General features: G+C 45.8%; 1 protein-coding gene across 1 annotated transcript in view; it reads left to right on the top strand.

Annotated features, from left to right (window-relative positions):
• LOC147109099 (latent-transforming growth factor beta-binding protein 2-like) overlaps positions 1-19,191 on the top strand; it is an 817,740-nt gene that overhangs the window by 228,380 nt on the left and 570,169 nt on the right. Inside the window, exon 7 of the mRNA XM_086002712.1 lies at positions 13,253-13,557. Coding sequence (XP_085858838.1) covers positions 13,253-13,557 — 305 coding nt within the window. The remainder of the gene's footprint in view (positions 1-13,252; positions 13,558-19,191) is intronic.

Here is a 19,191-nt window from a genome sequence, read left to right as displayed (position 1 = left end):
CTGCATCTAGTCTGTCTAGTCCTGTTAGAATTTTATAAGTTTCAATGAGATCTCCTCTCATTTTTCTAAACTCTAGCGAATATTAGCCTAATTGACCCAATCTCTCTTCATACATCATTCCTGCCATCCCAGGTATCAGTCTGGTGAATCTTCGCTGCACTCCCTCCATGGCAAGAATATCCTTCCCCAGATAAGGCGACCAAAACTGCACACAATACTCCAAGGTGTGGTCTCACCAAGGCCCTGTACAACTGCAGCAAGACATCCTTGCTCCTGTACGCGAATCCTCTCGCTATGAAGGCCAACATACCATTTGCCTTCTTAACTGCCTGCTGGACCTGCATGTTACCTTCAGCGACTAGTGCACAATGACAACCAGGTCTCGTTGCACTTCCCCTTTTCTCAATCTATTGCCGTTCAGATAATCTGCCTTCCTGTTTTTGCCACCAAAGTGGATAATCTTGCATTTATCCACATTATACTGCATCTGCCATGCACCTGCCCAATCACCCAACCTATCCAATACATACTGGAGTTTCTCTGCATCCTCCTCACAGCACACACGGCCACCCAGCTTTGTGTCGTCTACAAACTTGGAGATATTACATCTAGTTCCCTCGTCTAGATCATTAATATATATTGCGAATAGCTGGGGTCCTAGCACCGATCCCTGCGGTACCCCACTAGTCACTGCCTGCCACTCGGAAAAAGACCCGTTTATTCCAACTCTCTGCTTCCTGTCTGCCAACCAGTTCTCTATCCAGGTCAGTACATTACCCCCAATCCCATGTGCTTTAACTTTGCACGCTAATCTCTTATGCAGGACCTTATCGAAAGCTTTCTGAAAGTCCAAATACACCACATCCACTGGTTCTCCCTTATCTATTCTACCAGTTACATCCTCAAAAAATTCCAGTAGATTATCAGGCACTGGGGATTTATCAGCCTTCAATCCCGTCAATTTCCCTAACACCATTTCCCTACAAATACTGATTTTAATCAGTTCCTCCCTCTCATTAGACCCTATGTTCCCCAACATCTCTGGGAGGTTATTTGTGTCATCCTTTATGAAGACAGAACCAAGCATGTATTTAATTGGTGTGCCATTTCTTTGTTCCCCATTGTAAATTCCCCTGATTCTTACTGCAAGGGACCTATGCTTGACTTCACCAATCTTTTTCTCTTCACATATCTATAGAAGCTTTTACAGTCAGTTTTTATGTTCCCTGCAAGCTTACTCTCATACTCTATTTTCCCCCTCTTAATTAATCCCTTTGCCCTCCTTTGCTGAATCCTAAATTGCTCCCAATCCTCAGGCTTGCTGCTTTTTCTGGCCAATTTATATGTCCTCTCCTTGGACCTTATGCTATCCCTAATTTCCCTTGTTAGCCACGGTTGAGCCACCTTTTGTGTTTTATTTTTATGCCAGACAGGGATGAACAAATTCTGTAGTTCATCCATGCGATCTTTAAATGTTTGCCATTGCCTATCCACCGTCCACCCTTTAAGTAACGTTCCCCAATCCATCCTAGCCAACTCACGCCTCATACCATCGTAGTTTCCTTTATTTAAATTCAGGACCCTAGTCTCTGAGTCAACTACTTCACTCTCCATCTTCTATCATATCATGATTGCTCCTCCCTAAGGGGCCTCGCACAACAAGATTGCCAATTAATCCTTTCTCATTACATAATACCCAGTCTAAGATGGCCTGATCTCTAGTTGGTTCCTCGACATATTGGTCCAGGAAACCATCCCGTATACACTCTAGGAATTCCTCCTCCACAGTATTGTTACTAATTTGGTTAGCCCAATCTATATGTAGATTAAAGTCACCCATGATAACTGCTATGCCCTTATTGCACGTGTCTCTAATTTCCCATTTAATGCCATCCCCAACCTCAGCATTACTGTTTGGGGGTCTGTATACAACTCCCACTAACGTTTTCTGCCCCTTGGTATTTCTCAGCTCTACCCATTCAGATTCCACATCATCAGAGCTAATATCCTTCCTTACTATTGTGTTAATCTCTTTAACCAGCAATGCTACACCACTTCCTTTTCCTTTTTGCCTGTCCTTCCTGAATATTGAATACCCCTGGATGTTGAATTCCTAGCCTTGGTCACCCTAGAGCCATGTCTCCCTAATCCCTATTATATCATATCCGTTTACATCTATTTGCGCAGCTAATTCATCCACCTTATTACGAATGCTCCTCGCATTAAGAAACAAAGCATTCAGGTTTGTTTTTTTAACACTCTCACTCCTTTTAGAATTGTTATTTACTGTGGCCCTGTTTGATTTACACCCTTTTGCTTTTCTCCTTCCTGCCTTTTGCTTCTATCCTTGCTCCCCTTTCCTCTGTCTCCCTGCACATGTTCCCAACCCCCTCCCATTTTAGTTTAAACCCTCCACAACAGTACTAGCAAACACTCCCCCTAGGACATCGGTGCCGGTCCTACCCAGGTGCAAACTGTCCAGTTTGTACTGGTCCCACCTCCCCCAGAACCGGTTCCAATGTCCCAGGAATTTGAATCCCTCCCCCTTGCACCATTCCTCTAGCCACATATTCATCTGAAATATCCTTCTATTTCTACTCTGACTAGCACGTGGCACTGGTAGCAATCCTGAGATTACTACTATTTTTTAATTTACCTCCTAACTCCCTATATTCAGCTTTTAAGACTTCATCCCATTTTTTACCTATATTGTTGGTACCTATATGCACCAGGACAACTGGCTGTTCACCCTCCCCCTCCAGAATGCCCTGCAGCCGCTCCGAGATATCCTTGACCCTTGCACCAGGGAGGCAACATACCATCCTGGAGTCTCGTTTGCGGCCACTGAAACACCTATCTATTCCCCTTACAATAGAGTCCCCTATCACTATAGCTCTCTCGCTCTTTTTCCTCCCGTCCTGTGCAGCAGAACCACCCATGGTGCCAGGAAGTTGGCTGCTGCTGCCTTCCCCCGATAAGCCATCTCCCCCAACAATATCCAAAGCGGTATATCTGTTTGAGTTGATGTGTGACTTGGACAGGAACTTCCAGGTGATGGTGTCCCCATGTGCCTGCTGCCCTTGCCCTTCTATGTGGTAGAGATTGCAGATTTGGGAGGTGCTGTCAAGACGCCGTGGCAAGTTGCTGCAGTGGTGGAGGGTGTTTTTTTAATGAATGTTTAAGGTGGCAGATGAGGTGCTGGATGAATGGGGGGTTGGGGGGAGGTGGGACCCAAAGCGTCCCAGGTTACTTTTGTGGAGCACAGGGCAACACCCCTGCTCCTCGTGGCCCCACAAAAATAAGTGGCGTAGATTTTGCGGTAATATTAACGCTGAGGTTATCAGAGCTCACTGTTATTACTGGGACAGCAACTTGTGGCGTCCGCACATGCGCAGTTATATGCGGAAATCTGGAAGTTGCTGTCAGAGATACCCCGCTCCTCAACAGGGTGCACTGTTGCCGATAGACTCGTTATTGAATTGACAGCAACAGTGTGAACTTACTGTACTTGCCCACTTGTTCTGGGATGAAAAAAGCTGAAAAAGTTAGGGGTGGTGCATAGAAACATAGAAGATAGGAGCAGGAGTAGGCAATTCGGCCCTTCGAGCCTGCTCCGCCATTCAATGAGATCGTGGCTGATCATCCAAATTCAGTACCCTGTCCCTGCCTTCTCCCCATATCCCTTGATCCCTTTAGCCTTAAGAAATATATCCAACTCTTTCCTGAATATATTTAATGAACTGGCCTCCACCGCCCTCTGTGGCAGAGAATTCCACAGGTTCACCACTCTCTGGGTGAAGAAATTCCTCCTCATTTCAGTCCTAAATGGCTTACCCCTTATCCTTAGACTATGACCCCTGGTTCTGGACTCCCCGGCCATCAGAAACATCCTTCCTGCATCTAGTCTGTCCAGGCCTGACAGAATTTTATAGGTTTCTGTGGTGTATGTAACCGTTCCACCTTTAAGAGAACTATTTTAAGAGCTGCACTACTTTATCTTGGCTGCTGTACCGGTGGTGACCACACCGGTATACAAGTGCTGTGTAATGATTTATTGGGCAGTTCAGCCCTGACCTTCGACTAGTAAAGACCTGTTAAAGTTATTCTTGTGGTCTGTGTGCAGTGATTCATATTAACCATAACTGGAACACACAGACTTAACAGTGGTGACGAGTACGATCTTACCCTGCGGCAGAGACATATCCAAGGCAGTTTAACGGGCGTCGAGAAGAGGCATCCGCCCTCATCATCCTGCTGAGAAAAGACTCGGGTCTGAAGAGCAAGGAAGAATCCTGACACGAAGCCTTCCATCAGCAACAGGCAGTGATCATCCCTTCTATCACGGTGGTGGGTAAGCCGATCAGCGATGAGCAGCAAGTCGGCCACGTTGGCTGTGAAGTAGGGGAGGGAAAAACGGAGGATATAAGGGCGGAGAACTCGACCACGGCCGGGGAAAAGAGCCGGACAGAAGTCGGGGCCAGAGGCGCTGAGACTGGGGCAGCGTAAGGCACGGGAGCCGCGGTGAATGCAAACGCAGCCGGTGTAAAAGACCGGGCTGCAAGCGGGCTGGGAGACGCAACAGCGTCGAGAGAGAGCTCGACCGCGACCGGTGAAAAAGGCCGGGCAGCTACCGAGGCCGCGAGGCGCAGCGACCGGGACAGCGTAAGGCGCGGTAGAAAATTTAAAAAAAAAAAAAAAAACCGCGGAGAACTCAGCCGCAGCCGGGGGAAAGGACCGGACTGCAAGAGGGGCTGGGAGGCACGATTTGAGAACCGCTGGGGAGGACGAACGCAGCAATACGGCAATCGCCATTACAGCCAGCGGGGGAGAAAGGCAAACGCGGGAAGCCGCCATTTTCGTAGGCGGGGGAAGAAGACAAGCGCGGGAAACCGCCATTTAAAAAAAAAAAAATTAAAGAAAAATTTCTTTTTGTTTCTCAAGAAGATTGCGAGGATGCCTAAGCGTGGTAACATCAACGATTTTGATCCTGATGTTGAAGATTGGGCCACGTATGTAGAACGCATAGAGATTTATTGTAAGGCAAATAAAATATCCGATGAAGATAAAGCACTAACCTTACTAAACTCAATGGGTGCGAAGACATACGGGCTATTGAAGCATCTTCTATCACCAGCTAAACCGGCGGATCAGGCTTTCGCTAATATTGTTGCTGTCCTGAGAAATCATTTGAACCCCACACCGCTGATGTTAGCGGAACGATTTAAATTTTATGCGAGAACGCAACTGAAAGAGGAAAGCAACGCGGAGTATTTAATTGAACTGCGTAAGCTAGCGAAATACTGTCAGTTTGGGGAAAGACTGACAGAGGCACTGAGACAAATTCGTGTGTGGATTGTCGAATGAAGGAACACAAAAGCGGCTGCTTGAAGAGAATGATCTTACACTTGATAAGGCTGTCACTATTGCAGCATCGCACGAAGCCTCAGCGAGAGGCACTGCGGAAATGCAGCTGAAGGCAGCGGTACTCAGCGTAGATCAAATGGCTTTGGGTACAGCAAAATGTTATCGTTGTGGAAAGACAACACACGATCAGAACCAATGCTGGTTTAAAAACCAGGAATGTAGAAAATGTGGCAAGCTTGGTCACATAGCTAAAGTATGCCGGTCAGGAAAGAAGACCAGCAACAAAAAGTCACCGCAGGAAAAGTGCAGAAAGGTACACAAGGTGGCTGAGAAGAGTTCGGATGAACAGAATTCGGATTCAGACTCCAACAGCAAGGAACTGGGTAGTCTGAGAATTCACAATGTGAGTAAGGAAGCTGACCTACAAACTATCTGGGTCACACTTCAGATAGCAGGAGTCCAAGTGAAGATGGAATTGGACACCGGATCGGCGTTGACGGTCATGAATAAGCAAGATTACAAAAGGTTATTCACACATATTCCCCTACGGGATACGGAGATAGTATTGCAGACATACACGGGGCAAAGAGTATACCCCATCGGAAAGATAAAAGTCAAGGTGATACACAAGGGCAAAGAACACCAAGGAATGGACTTCTATGTACTGCCTGAGGGAGGTCCACCACTTCTGGGACGGGAGTGGATCAGGAAAATAAATATGGACTGGCACTCCCTAAAAGCAATAACGGTAGATTCCTGAAAAAAAGATGTCAAACCTGAACGATTGTCCAGAATATTGGATGAGGCTAAAGAGGTGTTCCAACAGGGACTGGGAACACTGAGAGGAATTAAGGCAAAAATCAAGATTGCAGAACATGCAAACCCAAAATTTTTCAAAGCCAGACCGGTACCTTATACGATACAACCTGCTGTGGAAGCTGAGCTGGAAGGGCTAGAACGTTCAGGAGTACTGTCTAAGGTGGACTGGAGTGAGTGGGCCACGCCCATTGTTCCCGTCATGAAGCGTTCATCGAGTAACAAGCCAGGGGAACCGGGGAAGGTCCGCATCTGTGGAGACTTCAAGATCACAGTTAATCCAGTGCTTCACACGGTGCAATATCCGCTTCCGCGGATTGAGGATATCTTTGCTTCATTGTCTGGCGGGAAACACTGCACCAAGATAGACCTGGCGCAAGCGTACTTACAGATGGAAGTTGAGGAAGAGGCGCGCCAGTATCTCACAATCAACACGCACAGAGGCTTGTATCGATATAATAGACTGGTTTTTGGAGTGGCTTCGGCTCCAGCAATTTGGCAGAGGGCCATGGAGCAGGTATTACAGGGAATTCCAAACATTCAATGTTACTTGGACGATATCCTGATTACAGGAGATGACGATGAGGAACACCTTGCAAATTTGAAACTGGTGCTCACCAGATTGAAGGAATATGGACTTCGAGTTAATCGCCAGAAATGTGAGTTCTTTCAGAAACGGATCTCGTACTGTGGTCATGTCATTGACCAGGAGGGGCTGCACAAGTCACCTGACAAGATCGAAGCTGTTGTGAAGGCTCCCACTCCGGAAAATGTATCCCAGTTGAGGTCGTTCCTAGGGTTGATTAACTATTACCATAAGTTTCTGCCAAATCTATCCACGGTGCTGCACCCGCTGAATGCTCTTTTGCAGAAAGAAGTACCATGGAAGTGGAGCGAGGACTGTAAGAAGGCCTTTCGCAAAAGCAAGGCATTGATCACCTCAGAGGAAGTGTTGGCTCACTTCAACCCAACGCTACCTATTCGTTTAGCTTGTGATGCTTCTCCTTATGGTATTGGAGCAGTACTCTCACACAAGTTGCCAAATGGTTTGGAAAGGCCAGTCGCATTTGCATTCAGATCATTGACCTCCGCTGAGCGCAACTATGCTCAGATAGATAGGGAGGCTCTCAGCCTTGTGTGTGGAGTAAAGAAGTTTAATCATTACCTGCAGGGCCAGAAGTTTACACTGCTGACAGACCACCAGCCGTTGGTATCCATATTCAACCCTAAAAAGGGCGTTCCCATTATGACAGCGCAAAGGCTACAGAGGTGGTCCCTTTTCCTAGGGGCACACCAATATGACATAGAATACAAAGGATCAAAACAGCATGGGAATGCTGACGGTTTATCGTGCCTGCCGTTGCCAACGGTAGAAGAGGCGCCTACAGTGGACCCAGTGGAGATGTTCCACTCAACCATAGTGGAATGTCTACCAGTAACAAATTCTACCATTGAAAAGGAAACGAGAAATGACCCGACTCTCTCACGAGTCTACGATTTAACGGTGAAGGGATGGCCAGCACATGGCGAACCACTGTTGCCAGCATTCTCGCAAAGAAGAGAACAGCTGTCAGTGTGCCGAGGAACCTTGATGTGTGGATCCAGAGTGGTGATTCCACCCAAACTCCAGTATAAAGTGCTAAAGGAGCTTCACGAGGGGCATCTGGGTGGAGTGAAAATGAAGAACCTAGCCAGAGCGTTTGTGTGGTGGCCAGGTATCGATGGAGACATCGAAAAAATGACCAAGAGCTGTCTAGGATGCCAGAAGGTCCAAAACGCCCCACCACAAGCCCCTCTACATCCATGGGAGTGGCCCTCATCTCCATGGCAAAGGGTACATATCGACTTTGCTGGTCCATTTATGGACTTAATGTTCTTAATCGCGGTGGATGCACACTCCAAGTGGCCGGAGGTAATAAAGATGTCCTCCACCACCACGGAAAAAACCATCACAGTATTAAGGACCATATTTGCCAGGAATGGGCTGCCGGAACAGATCTGTTCTGATAATGGACCGCAATTTGTGTCCGAAGAATTCAGGAAGTTCTTAAAAAACAATGGGGTTAAGCACTACACGTCCGCCACATACCATCCCGCCACCAATGGATTAGCTGAAAGGTTTGTCCAGACCTTCAAGAAGGCCATAAAGGCCATGGGTAATGAAGACATAAATCTACAACATAAGGTAGATAACTTCTTGTTTGCGTACAGGAATGCAACACATGTGGTTACAAACCAAACTCCCGCCATGATGTTTTTCAATAGAAGACTAAGATGCCGGCTGGATTTGATCAAGCCAAACATCAGAAGGGACGTAGAGAACCGGCAATTTGAAGGCATGAATGAAAGGCCAACTAGAACCTTCCAGATAGGTCAACAAGTTTTGGCCCGGGACTACCGTACCGAGAAATGGCAGCCTGGAACTATTTGCACACGACTAGGACCGCTGATGTATACCGTGGACATTGGTGAAAGCATAATAAGGCGCCATGCTGACCAGATCATAGAGTCATCCGAAAAGGGACAACCTACACCACAACTCTATACGCCTAATGATGAAGCAGAGATACCCATAGTATCTACCTCCGATCCGGTGATACTGGAACCAGATGAACCCGACACTGGCATTCAAGCCGAATCGACCTTGCCAAAAGAACCTACTACACCACCGAAAACTACTACACCACCGAGGCGTTATTCGGACCGAGTCAGGAAGCCTCCAGAGAGACTGAATCTGTGAACTGTTTTTACATGAAGTTGTGTATATATGTTATTATGTTATGTTTAATGGGGAATATATACTGTTAAGCTAAAAAGGGAGGATTGTGGTGTATGTAACCGTTCCACCTTTAAGAGAACTATTTTAAGAGATGCACTACTTTATCTTGGCTGCTGTATACTGTAATACCGGTGGTGACCACACCGGTATATAAGTGCTGTGTAATGATTTATTGGGCAGTTCAGCCCTGACCTTCGACTAGTAAAGACCTGTTAAAGTTATTCTTGTGGTCTGTGTGCAGTGATTCATATTAACCATAACTGGAACACACAGACTTAACAGTTTCGATGAGATCCCCTCTCAATCTTCTAAACTCCAGTGAGTATAAGCCCAATCGACACAATCTCTCCTCATCCATCATTCCTGCCATCCCAGGTATCAGCCTGGTGAATCTTTGCTGCACTCCTGCCATGGCAAGAACGTCCTTCCTCAGGTAAGGCGACCAAAACTGCACACAATACTCAAGGTGCGGTCTCACCAAGGCCCTGTACAACTGTAGCAAGACATCCTTGTTCTTGTACTGGAACCCTCTTGCTACGAAGGCCAACATACTATTTGCCTTCTTAACCGCCTGCTGCACCTCCGTGCTTACCTTCAGCGACTGGTGCACAAGAACACCCAGGTCTCTTTGCACTTCCCCTTCTCCCAATCTATTGCCATTCAAATAATAATCTGCCTTCCTGTTTTTGCCACCAAAGTGGACAACCTCACATTTATCCACATTATAGTGCATTTGCCATGTTTCTGCCCAATCACCCAACCTGTCCAAATCGTACTGGAGTTTCTCGACATCCTCCTCACAGCACACACGCCCACCCAGCTTTGTGTCGTCTGCAAATTTGGAGATATTACATCCAATTCCCTCGTCCAGGTCATTAATATATATTGTGAACAGCTGGGGTCCTAGGACCGATCCTTGCAGTACCCCACTAGTCACTGCCTGCCACTCGGAAAACGACCCGTTTATTCCAACTCTTTGCGTTCTGTCCGCCAACCAGTTCTCTATCCAAGTCAATACCATGCCCCCAATCCCATATGCCTTACTTTTGCACGCTAATCTCTTATGTGGGACCTTATCGAAAGCCTTCCGAAAGTCCAAATACACCATATCCACTGGTTCTCACTTATCTATTTTAAGAGTTACATCCTCAAAAAATTCCAGTAGATTAGTCAAGCACGATTTACCTTTTGTAAATCCATGTTGACTTTGTCCGATCCTGTCACTGCTTTCCAAGTGCTCTGCTATTACATCTTTTATAATGGACTCTAGCATTTTCCCCACTACCGATGTAAGGCTTACCGGTCTATAATTCCCTGCTTTTTCTCTACCACCTTTTTTGAATAGTGGGGTAACATTAGCTACCCTCCAATCCATGGGTACTGTTCCAGAGTCTATCGAGTTCTGGAAGATGACCAGCAATGCATCTACTATTTCTAGGGCCACTTCCTTAAGTACCCTGGGATGTAGATCATCAGGCCCTGGGGATTTATCGGCCTTCAGTCCCATCAATTTTCCTAACACTATTTCCCTACAAATACTGATTTCTTTCAGTTCCACCCTTTCATCAGACCCTTTGTTCCCCGGCATCTCTGGGAGGTTATTTGTGTCCTCCTTTGTGAAGACAGAACCAAAATATGTATTTAATTGGTCTGCCATTTCTTTGTTTCCCATTATAAATTCCCCTGATTCTGACTGCAAGGGACCTACGCTTGACTTCACCAATCTTTTTCTCTTCACATATCTATAAAAGCTTTTACAGTCAGTTTTTATGTTCCATGCAAGCTTACTCTCATATTCTATTTTCCCTTTCTTAATTAATCCCTTTGTCCTCCTTTGTTGAATCCTAAACTGCTCCCAATCCTCAGGATTATTGCTTTTTCTGGCCAATTTATATGTCCTCTCTTTGGATCTTATGCTATCCCTAATTTCCCTTGTTAGCCAAGGTTGAGTCACCTTTTTTGTTTTATTTTTATGCCAAACTGGGATGAACAGTTTCTGTAGCTCATCCATTCAGTCTTTGAATGTTTGCCATTGCCTATCCACCATCAACCCTTTGAGTGCCATTCCCCAATCAATCCTACCCAATGCACTCCTCAGACCATCGTAGTTTCCTTTATTTAAATTGAGGACCCTGGTCTCTGAGTCAACTACTTCATTCTGCATCTTAATGAAGAATTCAGGAGTAAGTGAGTTTTTAATGGCATGATAAATGATAATTACTGCTGAACAACCTCTCGAGCCCAGAAAAATTAATTTTACAAATGTGGAGCCCATTCCCTCAGAAGAAAATTACTGGCGAATTAAAAAAAATTAAAGTAACTTTTTTTACTTTTTCTGTCTGTCTCTTTTAGCTCTCTCCCTTAATCCCAACTGTATTTACCAATCTTTATTTTGCTTTCTGTACAACATTTAACTCTAATTTATATTTCCTGCCTTATACTTCCTGGTTTGGACTCTGCGGTGAGAATTCTTCAACCTTATTGGTTGAAGAGCTTCGCCGTTTCTCAGACACCACAGATCAGCTTTAGAGGGCGCCACGCTGAAAAAGATGCCGGATTAGAGTAAATCAACGCTGAGAAACCCGCAAAAACACTGGGGAGTGAAGTGAACAGCCAGCATGCTGACCGCAACATCCGGGCCATTAAGTATTTGCCTTTTGGCTCTTTAGCTAGATCACCAGCTGATACTGGGTAGAGTGTGCAGCTTCACTCATAAAATGGTATTGGGATCTTATTGACATCATATTTGAAATAACTAAATTAGCTGTGTCCTTGCTTCAGCTATTCCGAGAACTCAGGCAAAATGGCCACAGTGAAGTCGGGAAAGGGACAGTAAGTTCTTCCCCACGATTTCCAGGAGGCTACTTCCCCATTTCTACTGGGCAAAATGCACCTGCTGTCCTTCCAGGCAGTGGAGGTTATGTGTTTGGGAGGTGCTTAATTCATGTATCCACAAAGATCCTGAAGTCCTCGCTGTAGTAGCATCCAATCGTTTCTTACATGGTTCTAGGGTTTTTACCTCAATTACTCCAGCTGGTGGTCTTTTCCCTGTGCTAATTACTCTGTGTGATAAACTTCCTAATATCCGTCCAAAACCTACCCTTTACTAGCCTGAACCTGTGTTCCCTTGTTCTACTTTTGCAATTTAGTTTAAAGTTATATTCTGTATTTACTTTTTTCATTCCCTTAACAATCTTATATAGATCACCTCTCAAACTAGAGCTCTATAAAGTTTGATCATGACTTCCTCTGACTTACATGCTACTGTTTTGGCTATGTACTTTAACATACAATTGGCTTTGTTGATTGCTACCCCACATTAGTTGGACATTTTTTAGCATCAAGTCTACTAAGCCTCCTAGGTCTCTTTCAGCTTCCTTCATCGTTCCTTCATCATCGCTGGGTCAAAATCCTGGAACTCCCTACCTATCAGCACGGATGGAGTACCTTCACCACACGGACTGCAGCGGTTCAAGAAGGCGGCTCACCACCAGTGCTCAAGGGGATTTCGGGATGGGCAATAAATGCTGGCCTTGCCAGCAACACTCCCGTCCTGTGAATGAATAAAAAAAAAATGTTTAGCTACATCAAAACCGTTCATGGAGTATGTGTGTTTGTTTGCATTAAATATTATCTAGAATTGCTCTGCCCACTTAGATATTTTGTCCAACTTATTCTGTAATTTCTAAGTTGTCTTTTTCAATTCCATTTCTCCACCTAGTTTGATATTATCTTTAAATTTGACCATTTTGCATTGAGTCTCTGAATCCAGTTCATTTATGTAAATTAGAAACAATGGCGTTTCAAACATCAACTCCTGAAGCAACCCCTTAGTACTTTCCCTCACTCCGACTAACTGTTCTAATGAGGAGTCTTTGTTGTTTACCCTTGAGCCAGTGTTTTATCCATCCCCAAGTTTTATTACGAGTCTCTACAGCTTTGAGCTTAACTAATGAGCCTTCCATGTGGAACTTCCATGAAGAAAATTGGCCAGGGAGTACACCTGTGACACAGCCATTTTCTGCCCATTTAAACGAACGGATGGAAAATCAGGTGGTCTGCATAAACACTTGCAGTCTTTCCCATCCAGTTTTCCACTTTGTGGTCTGTTTAATGAAGAGCTGGCACAGACGAGGTGGGCGAAAGGTGCTCCTTCTGTGCTGTAAGCTTCTATAGTTCTACTTTGAAATGCATTCGTTGTTATGTTGGTAAACACAACTTTACTTCACAGTTTGGAAGAATTCAACTCCCAAATTTCCAGTATTTTAAATCATGATTCCATCTTACCTACAGTTGTTATGCTCCCATCCTTGGTTAATATCCATGTAAAGCACCCACCAGAGGCTACAGTACAGATTCATCAAGTGGCAAGAGTGAAGACCATACCTGACTCTTCAGCTAGGAACAACATAAAGAATTCCCAGGACCAGCAGTCAGTCCGTTCAGTGCAGCAAAGGTCACAGCCTAATGCTAATGGAAACGGCAATGGACAACCACGGCCACAGGCATGGCTACAGCCACATCCTCAGCCACAACCACAGCCACATCATAGACCTATGAATGTGGGAAGATGTTTCCAAGAAACAGCTGATGGTCAGGTAGAGTAATATTTGAAATTTCTATAATTAAAAGGAAAATATGGAATAAGAAAAGTCAGCTCCTAATACCTTGTTCTTGTATCATAAGACCAGGAATAGGCCATTTAGCCCCTCGAGTCTGTTCTGCCAGTCAATGAGATCATGGCTGACCTGTGACCTAACTCCATATACCTGCCCATGTCCATGTCCTTTTAATGCCTTTTGTTAGCAGAAATCTATCAATCTCAGATTTAAAATGAGCAATTAACCCAGCATCAACTGCAGTTTGCGGGAGAGTTCCAAACTTCTACCACCCTTTGTGTATAGAAATGTTTCCTAACTTTGTTCCCATTTGATTGGCCGTGGGCATAGTTTCTCTCTATCCCTTAATATCTTGAAAACTTCAATCAAATCACCCCTTAATCTTCCAGGGAATACAATTGTGTAATCTCTCTTTGTAATTTAACCCTTGGAGTCCAGGTATCATTCTCGTAAATCTACGTTGCACTCCCTCCAAGGCCAATATATCCTTCTTAAGATGTGATACCCAGAACTGAACACAGTACTCCAGGTGTTGTCTAACAAGGGTTTTGTATAGCTGTAGCATGACTTCTAACCCCTTGTATTCTAGTCCCCCAGATATAATGGCCAGCATTCCATTAGCCTTTTTGATTATTTTTTGTACCTGACCATGACATTTTAATGATCTATGTACATGGACCCCTAAGTCTCTTTGGACCGCCACAGATTCCAGCTTTTCACCATTTAGAAAGTACTCTGATCTATCCATTTTAGGTCCAAAGTGGATGACCTCATAAAGATTGCCCTGTAGCTGCCACGCACAGAATGGAATGGACTGCAGTGTCATACATACATCTATCATGGTGCTACAGGTGTGGCTAGTGGACCTACTGCATATTTCCAGAAACCCTTTTAGAAACCTTCCCCAATTTCTGCACACATGTAGCATGAGTCATAGAGTCATAGAGTTTTACAGCACAGAAAGAGGCCCTTCGGCCCATCGTGTCTGCGCCGCCCATCCATCCCTGTCCAGTCTAATCCCATTTTCCAGCATTTGGTCCATAGCCTTGTATGCAATGGCATTTCAAGTGCTCATCCAAATGCTTCTTGAATGTTGTGAGGGTTCCTGCCTCCGCCACCCTTTCAGGCATTGAGTTCCACATTCCAACCACCCTCTGGGTGAAAAAGTTCCTCCTCAAATCCCCTCTAAATCTCCTGCCCCTTACCCTGAATCTATGCCCCCTTGTTATTGACCCCCCCACTAAGGGGAAAAGTTCCTCTTTATCTACCCTATCTATGCCCCTCATTATTTTGTACACCTCAATCAGGTCCCCCCTCAGCCTTCTCTGCTCCAAGGAAAACAACTCCAGCCTGTCCAGCCTCTCTTCATAGCTGAGGCGCTCCATCCCAGGTAACATCCTGGTGAATCTTCTCTGCACCCTCTCCAAAGCAATCACATCCTTCCTATAGTGAGGCGACCAGAACTGCACACACTACTCCAGCTGTGGCCTCACCAGCGTTTTGTACAGCTCCATCATAACCTCCCTGCTCTTATATTCTATGCCTCGGCTAATGAAGGCAAGTATCCCATATGCCTTTTTAACCACCTTATCTACCTGCTCCGCTGCCTTCAGGGATCTATGTACATGTACACCAAGGTCCCTCTGACCCTCTGTACTTCCTAGGGTCCTACCACTCATTGTGTATTCCCTTGCCTTATTTGTCCGTCCAAAATGCATCACCTCGCACTTTTCAGGGTTAAATTCCATTTGCCACTTTTCCGCCCATCTGACCAACCCGTTTATATCGTCCTGTAGCCGGAGGCTTTCCTCCTCGCAATTTACCACCCCACCAATTTTCGTGTCATCTGCGAACTTACTGATCATACCTTTTACATTCTCATCCAAATCATTTATGTAGATCACGAACAACAAGGGACCCAGCACCGATCCCTGAGGTACCCCACTGGACACAGGCTTCCAGTCACAAAAGCAACCTTCGACCATCACCCTCTGCCTCCTGCCACTCAGCCAGTTTAGGATCCAACGCGCCAAGGCACCCTGGATCCCATGGGCTCTTACCTTCTTGAGCAGTCTCCTATGCGGGACTTTGTCAAAAGCTTTACTGAAGTCCATGTAAACCACATCCACAGCATTTCCCTCATCCACCCCACTAGTCACCCCCTCGAAAAATTCGATCAGATTTGTCAGACATGATTTACCCTTGACAAAGTCATGCTGACTATCCCCGATTAATCCTTGCCTCTCCAAGTGGAGATTAATTTTGTCCCTCAGAATTTTTTCCAATAATTTCCCCACCACAGATGTTAGACTCACTGGCCTGTAATTCCCTGGTTTATCCCTGCTACCCTTCTTGGACAACATCCTGCATTTTAATGCTTAAACTCTGTGATCTGGATCCTGAGCCTCCTCAGATGAGGCCACACAACTCCTAACCCTCATGCCAATATTGTTTGCTTCCTCAGGTTTTGCCTTTAGCTCCTCCTGTCCACTTATGCTCTGTGCGCCACCCTGTAGCTGAAAGTAGTTGTTAATGCTGTTTGCCTGGCAGGTCTGCTAGTCTCCTACCAGAGTTATGGTGGGAGTTCTAGACCTATAACATCATAACCAATTAGAATGGGCTCAGTATTTGTAAAGGAAGACTATTAAGACTATTAAAGGATATGAGAAAGAACAGGGAAATGGGATTAGACTAGATAGCTCCAATTGAAGACCTCGATGGACTGAGTGGCTTCCTCCTTGTCCATCATTTTAACTTTTGTGCTGTCCCCTACCCTCCCTCCTGTTACGGGTGTGGTAGTGAACCCAAGTGCAGAACGACAGCCAGAGACCTGAGATGGAGTAAAACTCAGAAGATGCTTTAGTAGAAGGCTCTTCAAATACAGGACGTACAGAGAATTCTTCACACAAAAGACCAAAGTAACAATTCAAAGAAACAAAAGCGAGTATGCAAAACGCAGGGCAAGGACTAGAAACTAACCTGTGACTTGCAGGCATGAGAACTCAAGACTGAGCGACTGGGGCCGGAAATAGTCAGCTTAAATAACAGGCCTGATTCCTCTGATGAGACAATTACTCTAATGAGACACAAGTGAGGAGAGAGGTACAGAGACATGGCAGCAGTGTACTGAGGCCTCCTAATAAACCGCCCTCTGGCGGCCAGCAGAGGAACGTGTAGCTGGGACCCTGACACCTCCTCCCTCAATCCTCCACCCCTCTCTCCTCTCCCTTCCGCTCTTTCCCCTCTCCCCTTCTTCCCCATCCATCTCTCATCCACTCCCTCCCCTTCCCTCCATTCCTATCCTCTCTGCTCCCTCTGCTCGCTCTTCGCCTCCCTCTGCTCACTCTTCTCCTCCCTCTGCTCTCCTCCTCCCTAAATAGGAGAAAACATCAAATTGGCTATGTTAGGGGCGTGTGATCCTTGCAGCCTGTTCCACCCAGGCAATGCTTGAGGCTCAGATGATGAAGAATCCATACTGTCTATAGTGTTGCAAGACATTAAGACATTGACGAGGTTAGATGGTTTCATGAATCACGTAAGCAAGGTTTGAGCAGTCATGTACAAAATAGCACACGAGTATACTTTAACATATGCCTTGACCTTGACGTATAGTCTTGCTTTGAAATTATGTTGCATAATAAATAGAAATGCAAGACTACAATTTTCCCTTTCAATTTGTTGCTGGTGGAGATGTGATGATGGATGGCAGGCTCCCATGATCAAACTATGTGACTTAAACAAAATGGTGTTGTATAACGTGATGTGACAATTGCTGATGTCCGGATTTAATTTCATAGAATCATAGAATAGTTCAGCACAGAAGGCGGCCATTTGGCCCTTTGCGTCTGCGCCGCCTTTTTCAAGGAGCCATCCAGTTAGGCCCACTGCCCCTGCTCTTTCATTAGTGATGCAGGGGAATATCCAAGAGCTTTATTTCCTTTTAATTTATTACACCCTGCAAACAAAATAGTGGTTGCACCTGATTTTGCTACTTGTGATGTTGTCCAATATGATGTCATTAAGGTAAGTACAGATGAGGGAGGTCATTCGCTCCATTAGCTCATCTTTTCAGAGAAATCTGTGGTCTCTCACTAATTCCAGAGTTTGTACGTATTAACTAGAACAGCCCAAAACTTCAGGCAATTATGGAACGCCTGCAATAACGATCCTTTAGTATAACTGCTCCACTCTTCATTAATCCAGCTGTTGAATGTGCAAATTTAGGGGGCGATTTTCCCGTTGGAGGCGGGTTTCAGTTTGGGTGGGTTCCAAACCCGCCTCCACTGTTGGGTGGGAAAAATTTGCGATTTTCCCCTAATTGGCCAGTTACTTTCAGAGGTGTGGGCTCCCCTGGGCTAATTAGTCTTTTGGGACTGAAACTCGCCTCTGCTGATGTCATTTATCCAGCTTCATTTAAGGGCTGCTTGCTGCCTTGGCTCTTCCACTGGTTTTTGGTCGATGCTGCACCACCTCCAAACTTTTATCTCCTTGAAGAATGGCCAGCTCCAAGGCAAGGGCCTCCCCGAGGTTCTCGGATGAGGCACGGGGTATACTGGTTGAGAGGGCAAGAGCTAGCAGGGAGGTGCTCTTCCCCTCATATGGGAGGAAGAGGCCTCCCAAAGAAACCAAGGCTGTGTGGGTCCAGCTGGAAATGGATATAACCTCCAGATCTGTGTGCAGATTGGGTGATTGTTTCCGTTTATTGATGAAATGTCATCCCTGTGTGAATGTATTAAAATTAGGTGATGGCAAACTGTTGGCGTGATGGCATATGTTATTTCGGCTTAGGCAGCTCCACATTGCGGGCTCTGAGACACTTGCGTGGTCAGGTTGGTGGTCAGAGTGAAAGGAGGCCAGAGAGCCATGTCCATTATCTATCATGTGTTAAGAAGGAGCCAAGCACATGTGCCACAATGGGTAACCTATGCAAATCTGGCCAGGATGAGTGCATCCCTTGCATCACAGGCAGCCATATGCTCGCGTGCTGCCGCTGCTGCTGGTCGCTAGGCTGGCGCTCGGATCTCCTCCTCCTCATCTGAGGAGGCTATGAACTGAGCCATTTGCTCATCAGGAAGCTGCAAGCCACGACGCTGTGCCATGTTGTGCAGTACACAGCAGACCATGACCATTCTGGAGACCCTGGCTGCTGAATACTGCAGGGCTCCACCTGATCTGTCAAGGCATCAGAATCGTATCTTCAGCAAGCCAATGATTTGCTCGATGATGGACCTGGTCGAAATGTGGCTGGTGTTGTAGCGCTCCTCAGTCTTGTTAGCTGGCCTCCTGATCGGCGTCATTAGCCACTTCTTCAGGGGGTAGCCCTTGTCACCAAGGAGCCATCCGTTAAGTTGGTTTGGCGGATTGAAGAGCGGAGGGACACTAGAGTTCCGTAGGATGAAAGAGTCACGGCAACTACCACAGAACTTGGCGCAAACATACAAAATATCCTTCTTGTGGTTAGACACCAGCTGTACATTGACGGAGTGGAAGCCCTTGCAGTTGAAAAAGATAGCTGGGTTGTGATGGGGTGCCCTAAAGGCCACATGTGTGTAGTCTATGACGCCCTGCACCTTTGCAAAGTCAACTGAACGCGCGGTTACACTTGCTTGATCC

This window comes from Somniosus microcephalus, chromosome 12 (genome assembly GCF_052327205.1).
Source record: "Somniosus microcephalus isolate GS21.2 chromosome 12, FLI_Smic_1.0, whole genome shotgun sequence".
NCBI classification, from domain to species: domain Eukaryota; kingdom Metazoa; phylum Chordata; class Chondrichthyes; order Squaliformes; family Somniosidae; genus Somniosus; species Somniosus microcephalus.
The sequence above is the reverse complement of the archived record's forward strand: the minus strand, read 5'-3'. Positions and strand labels throughout refer to the sequence as shown.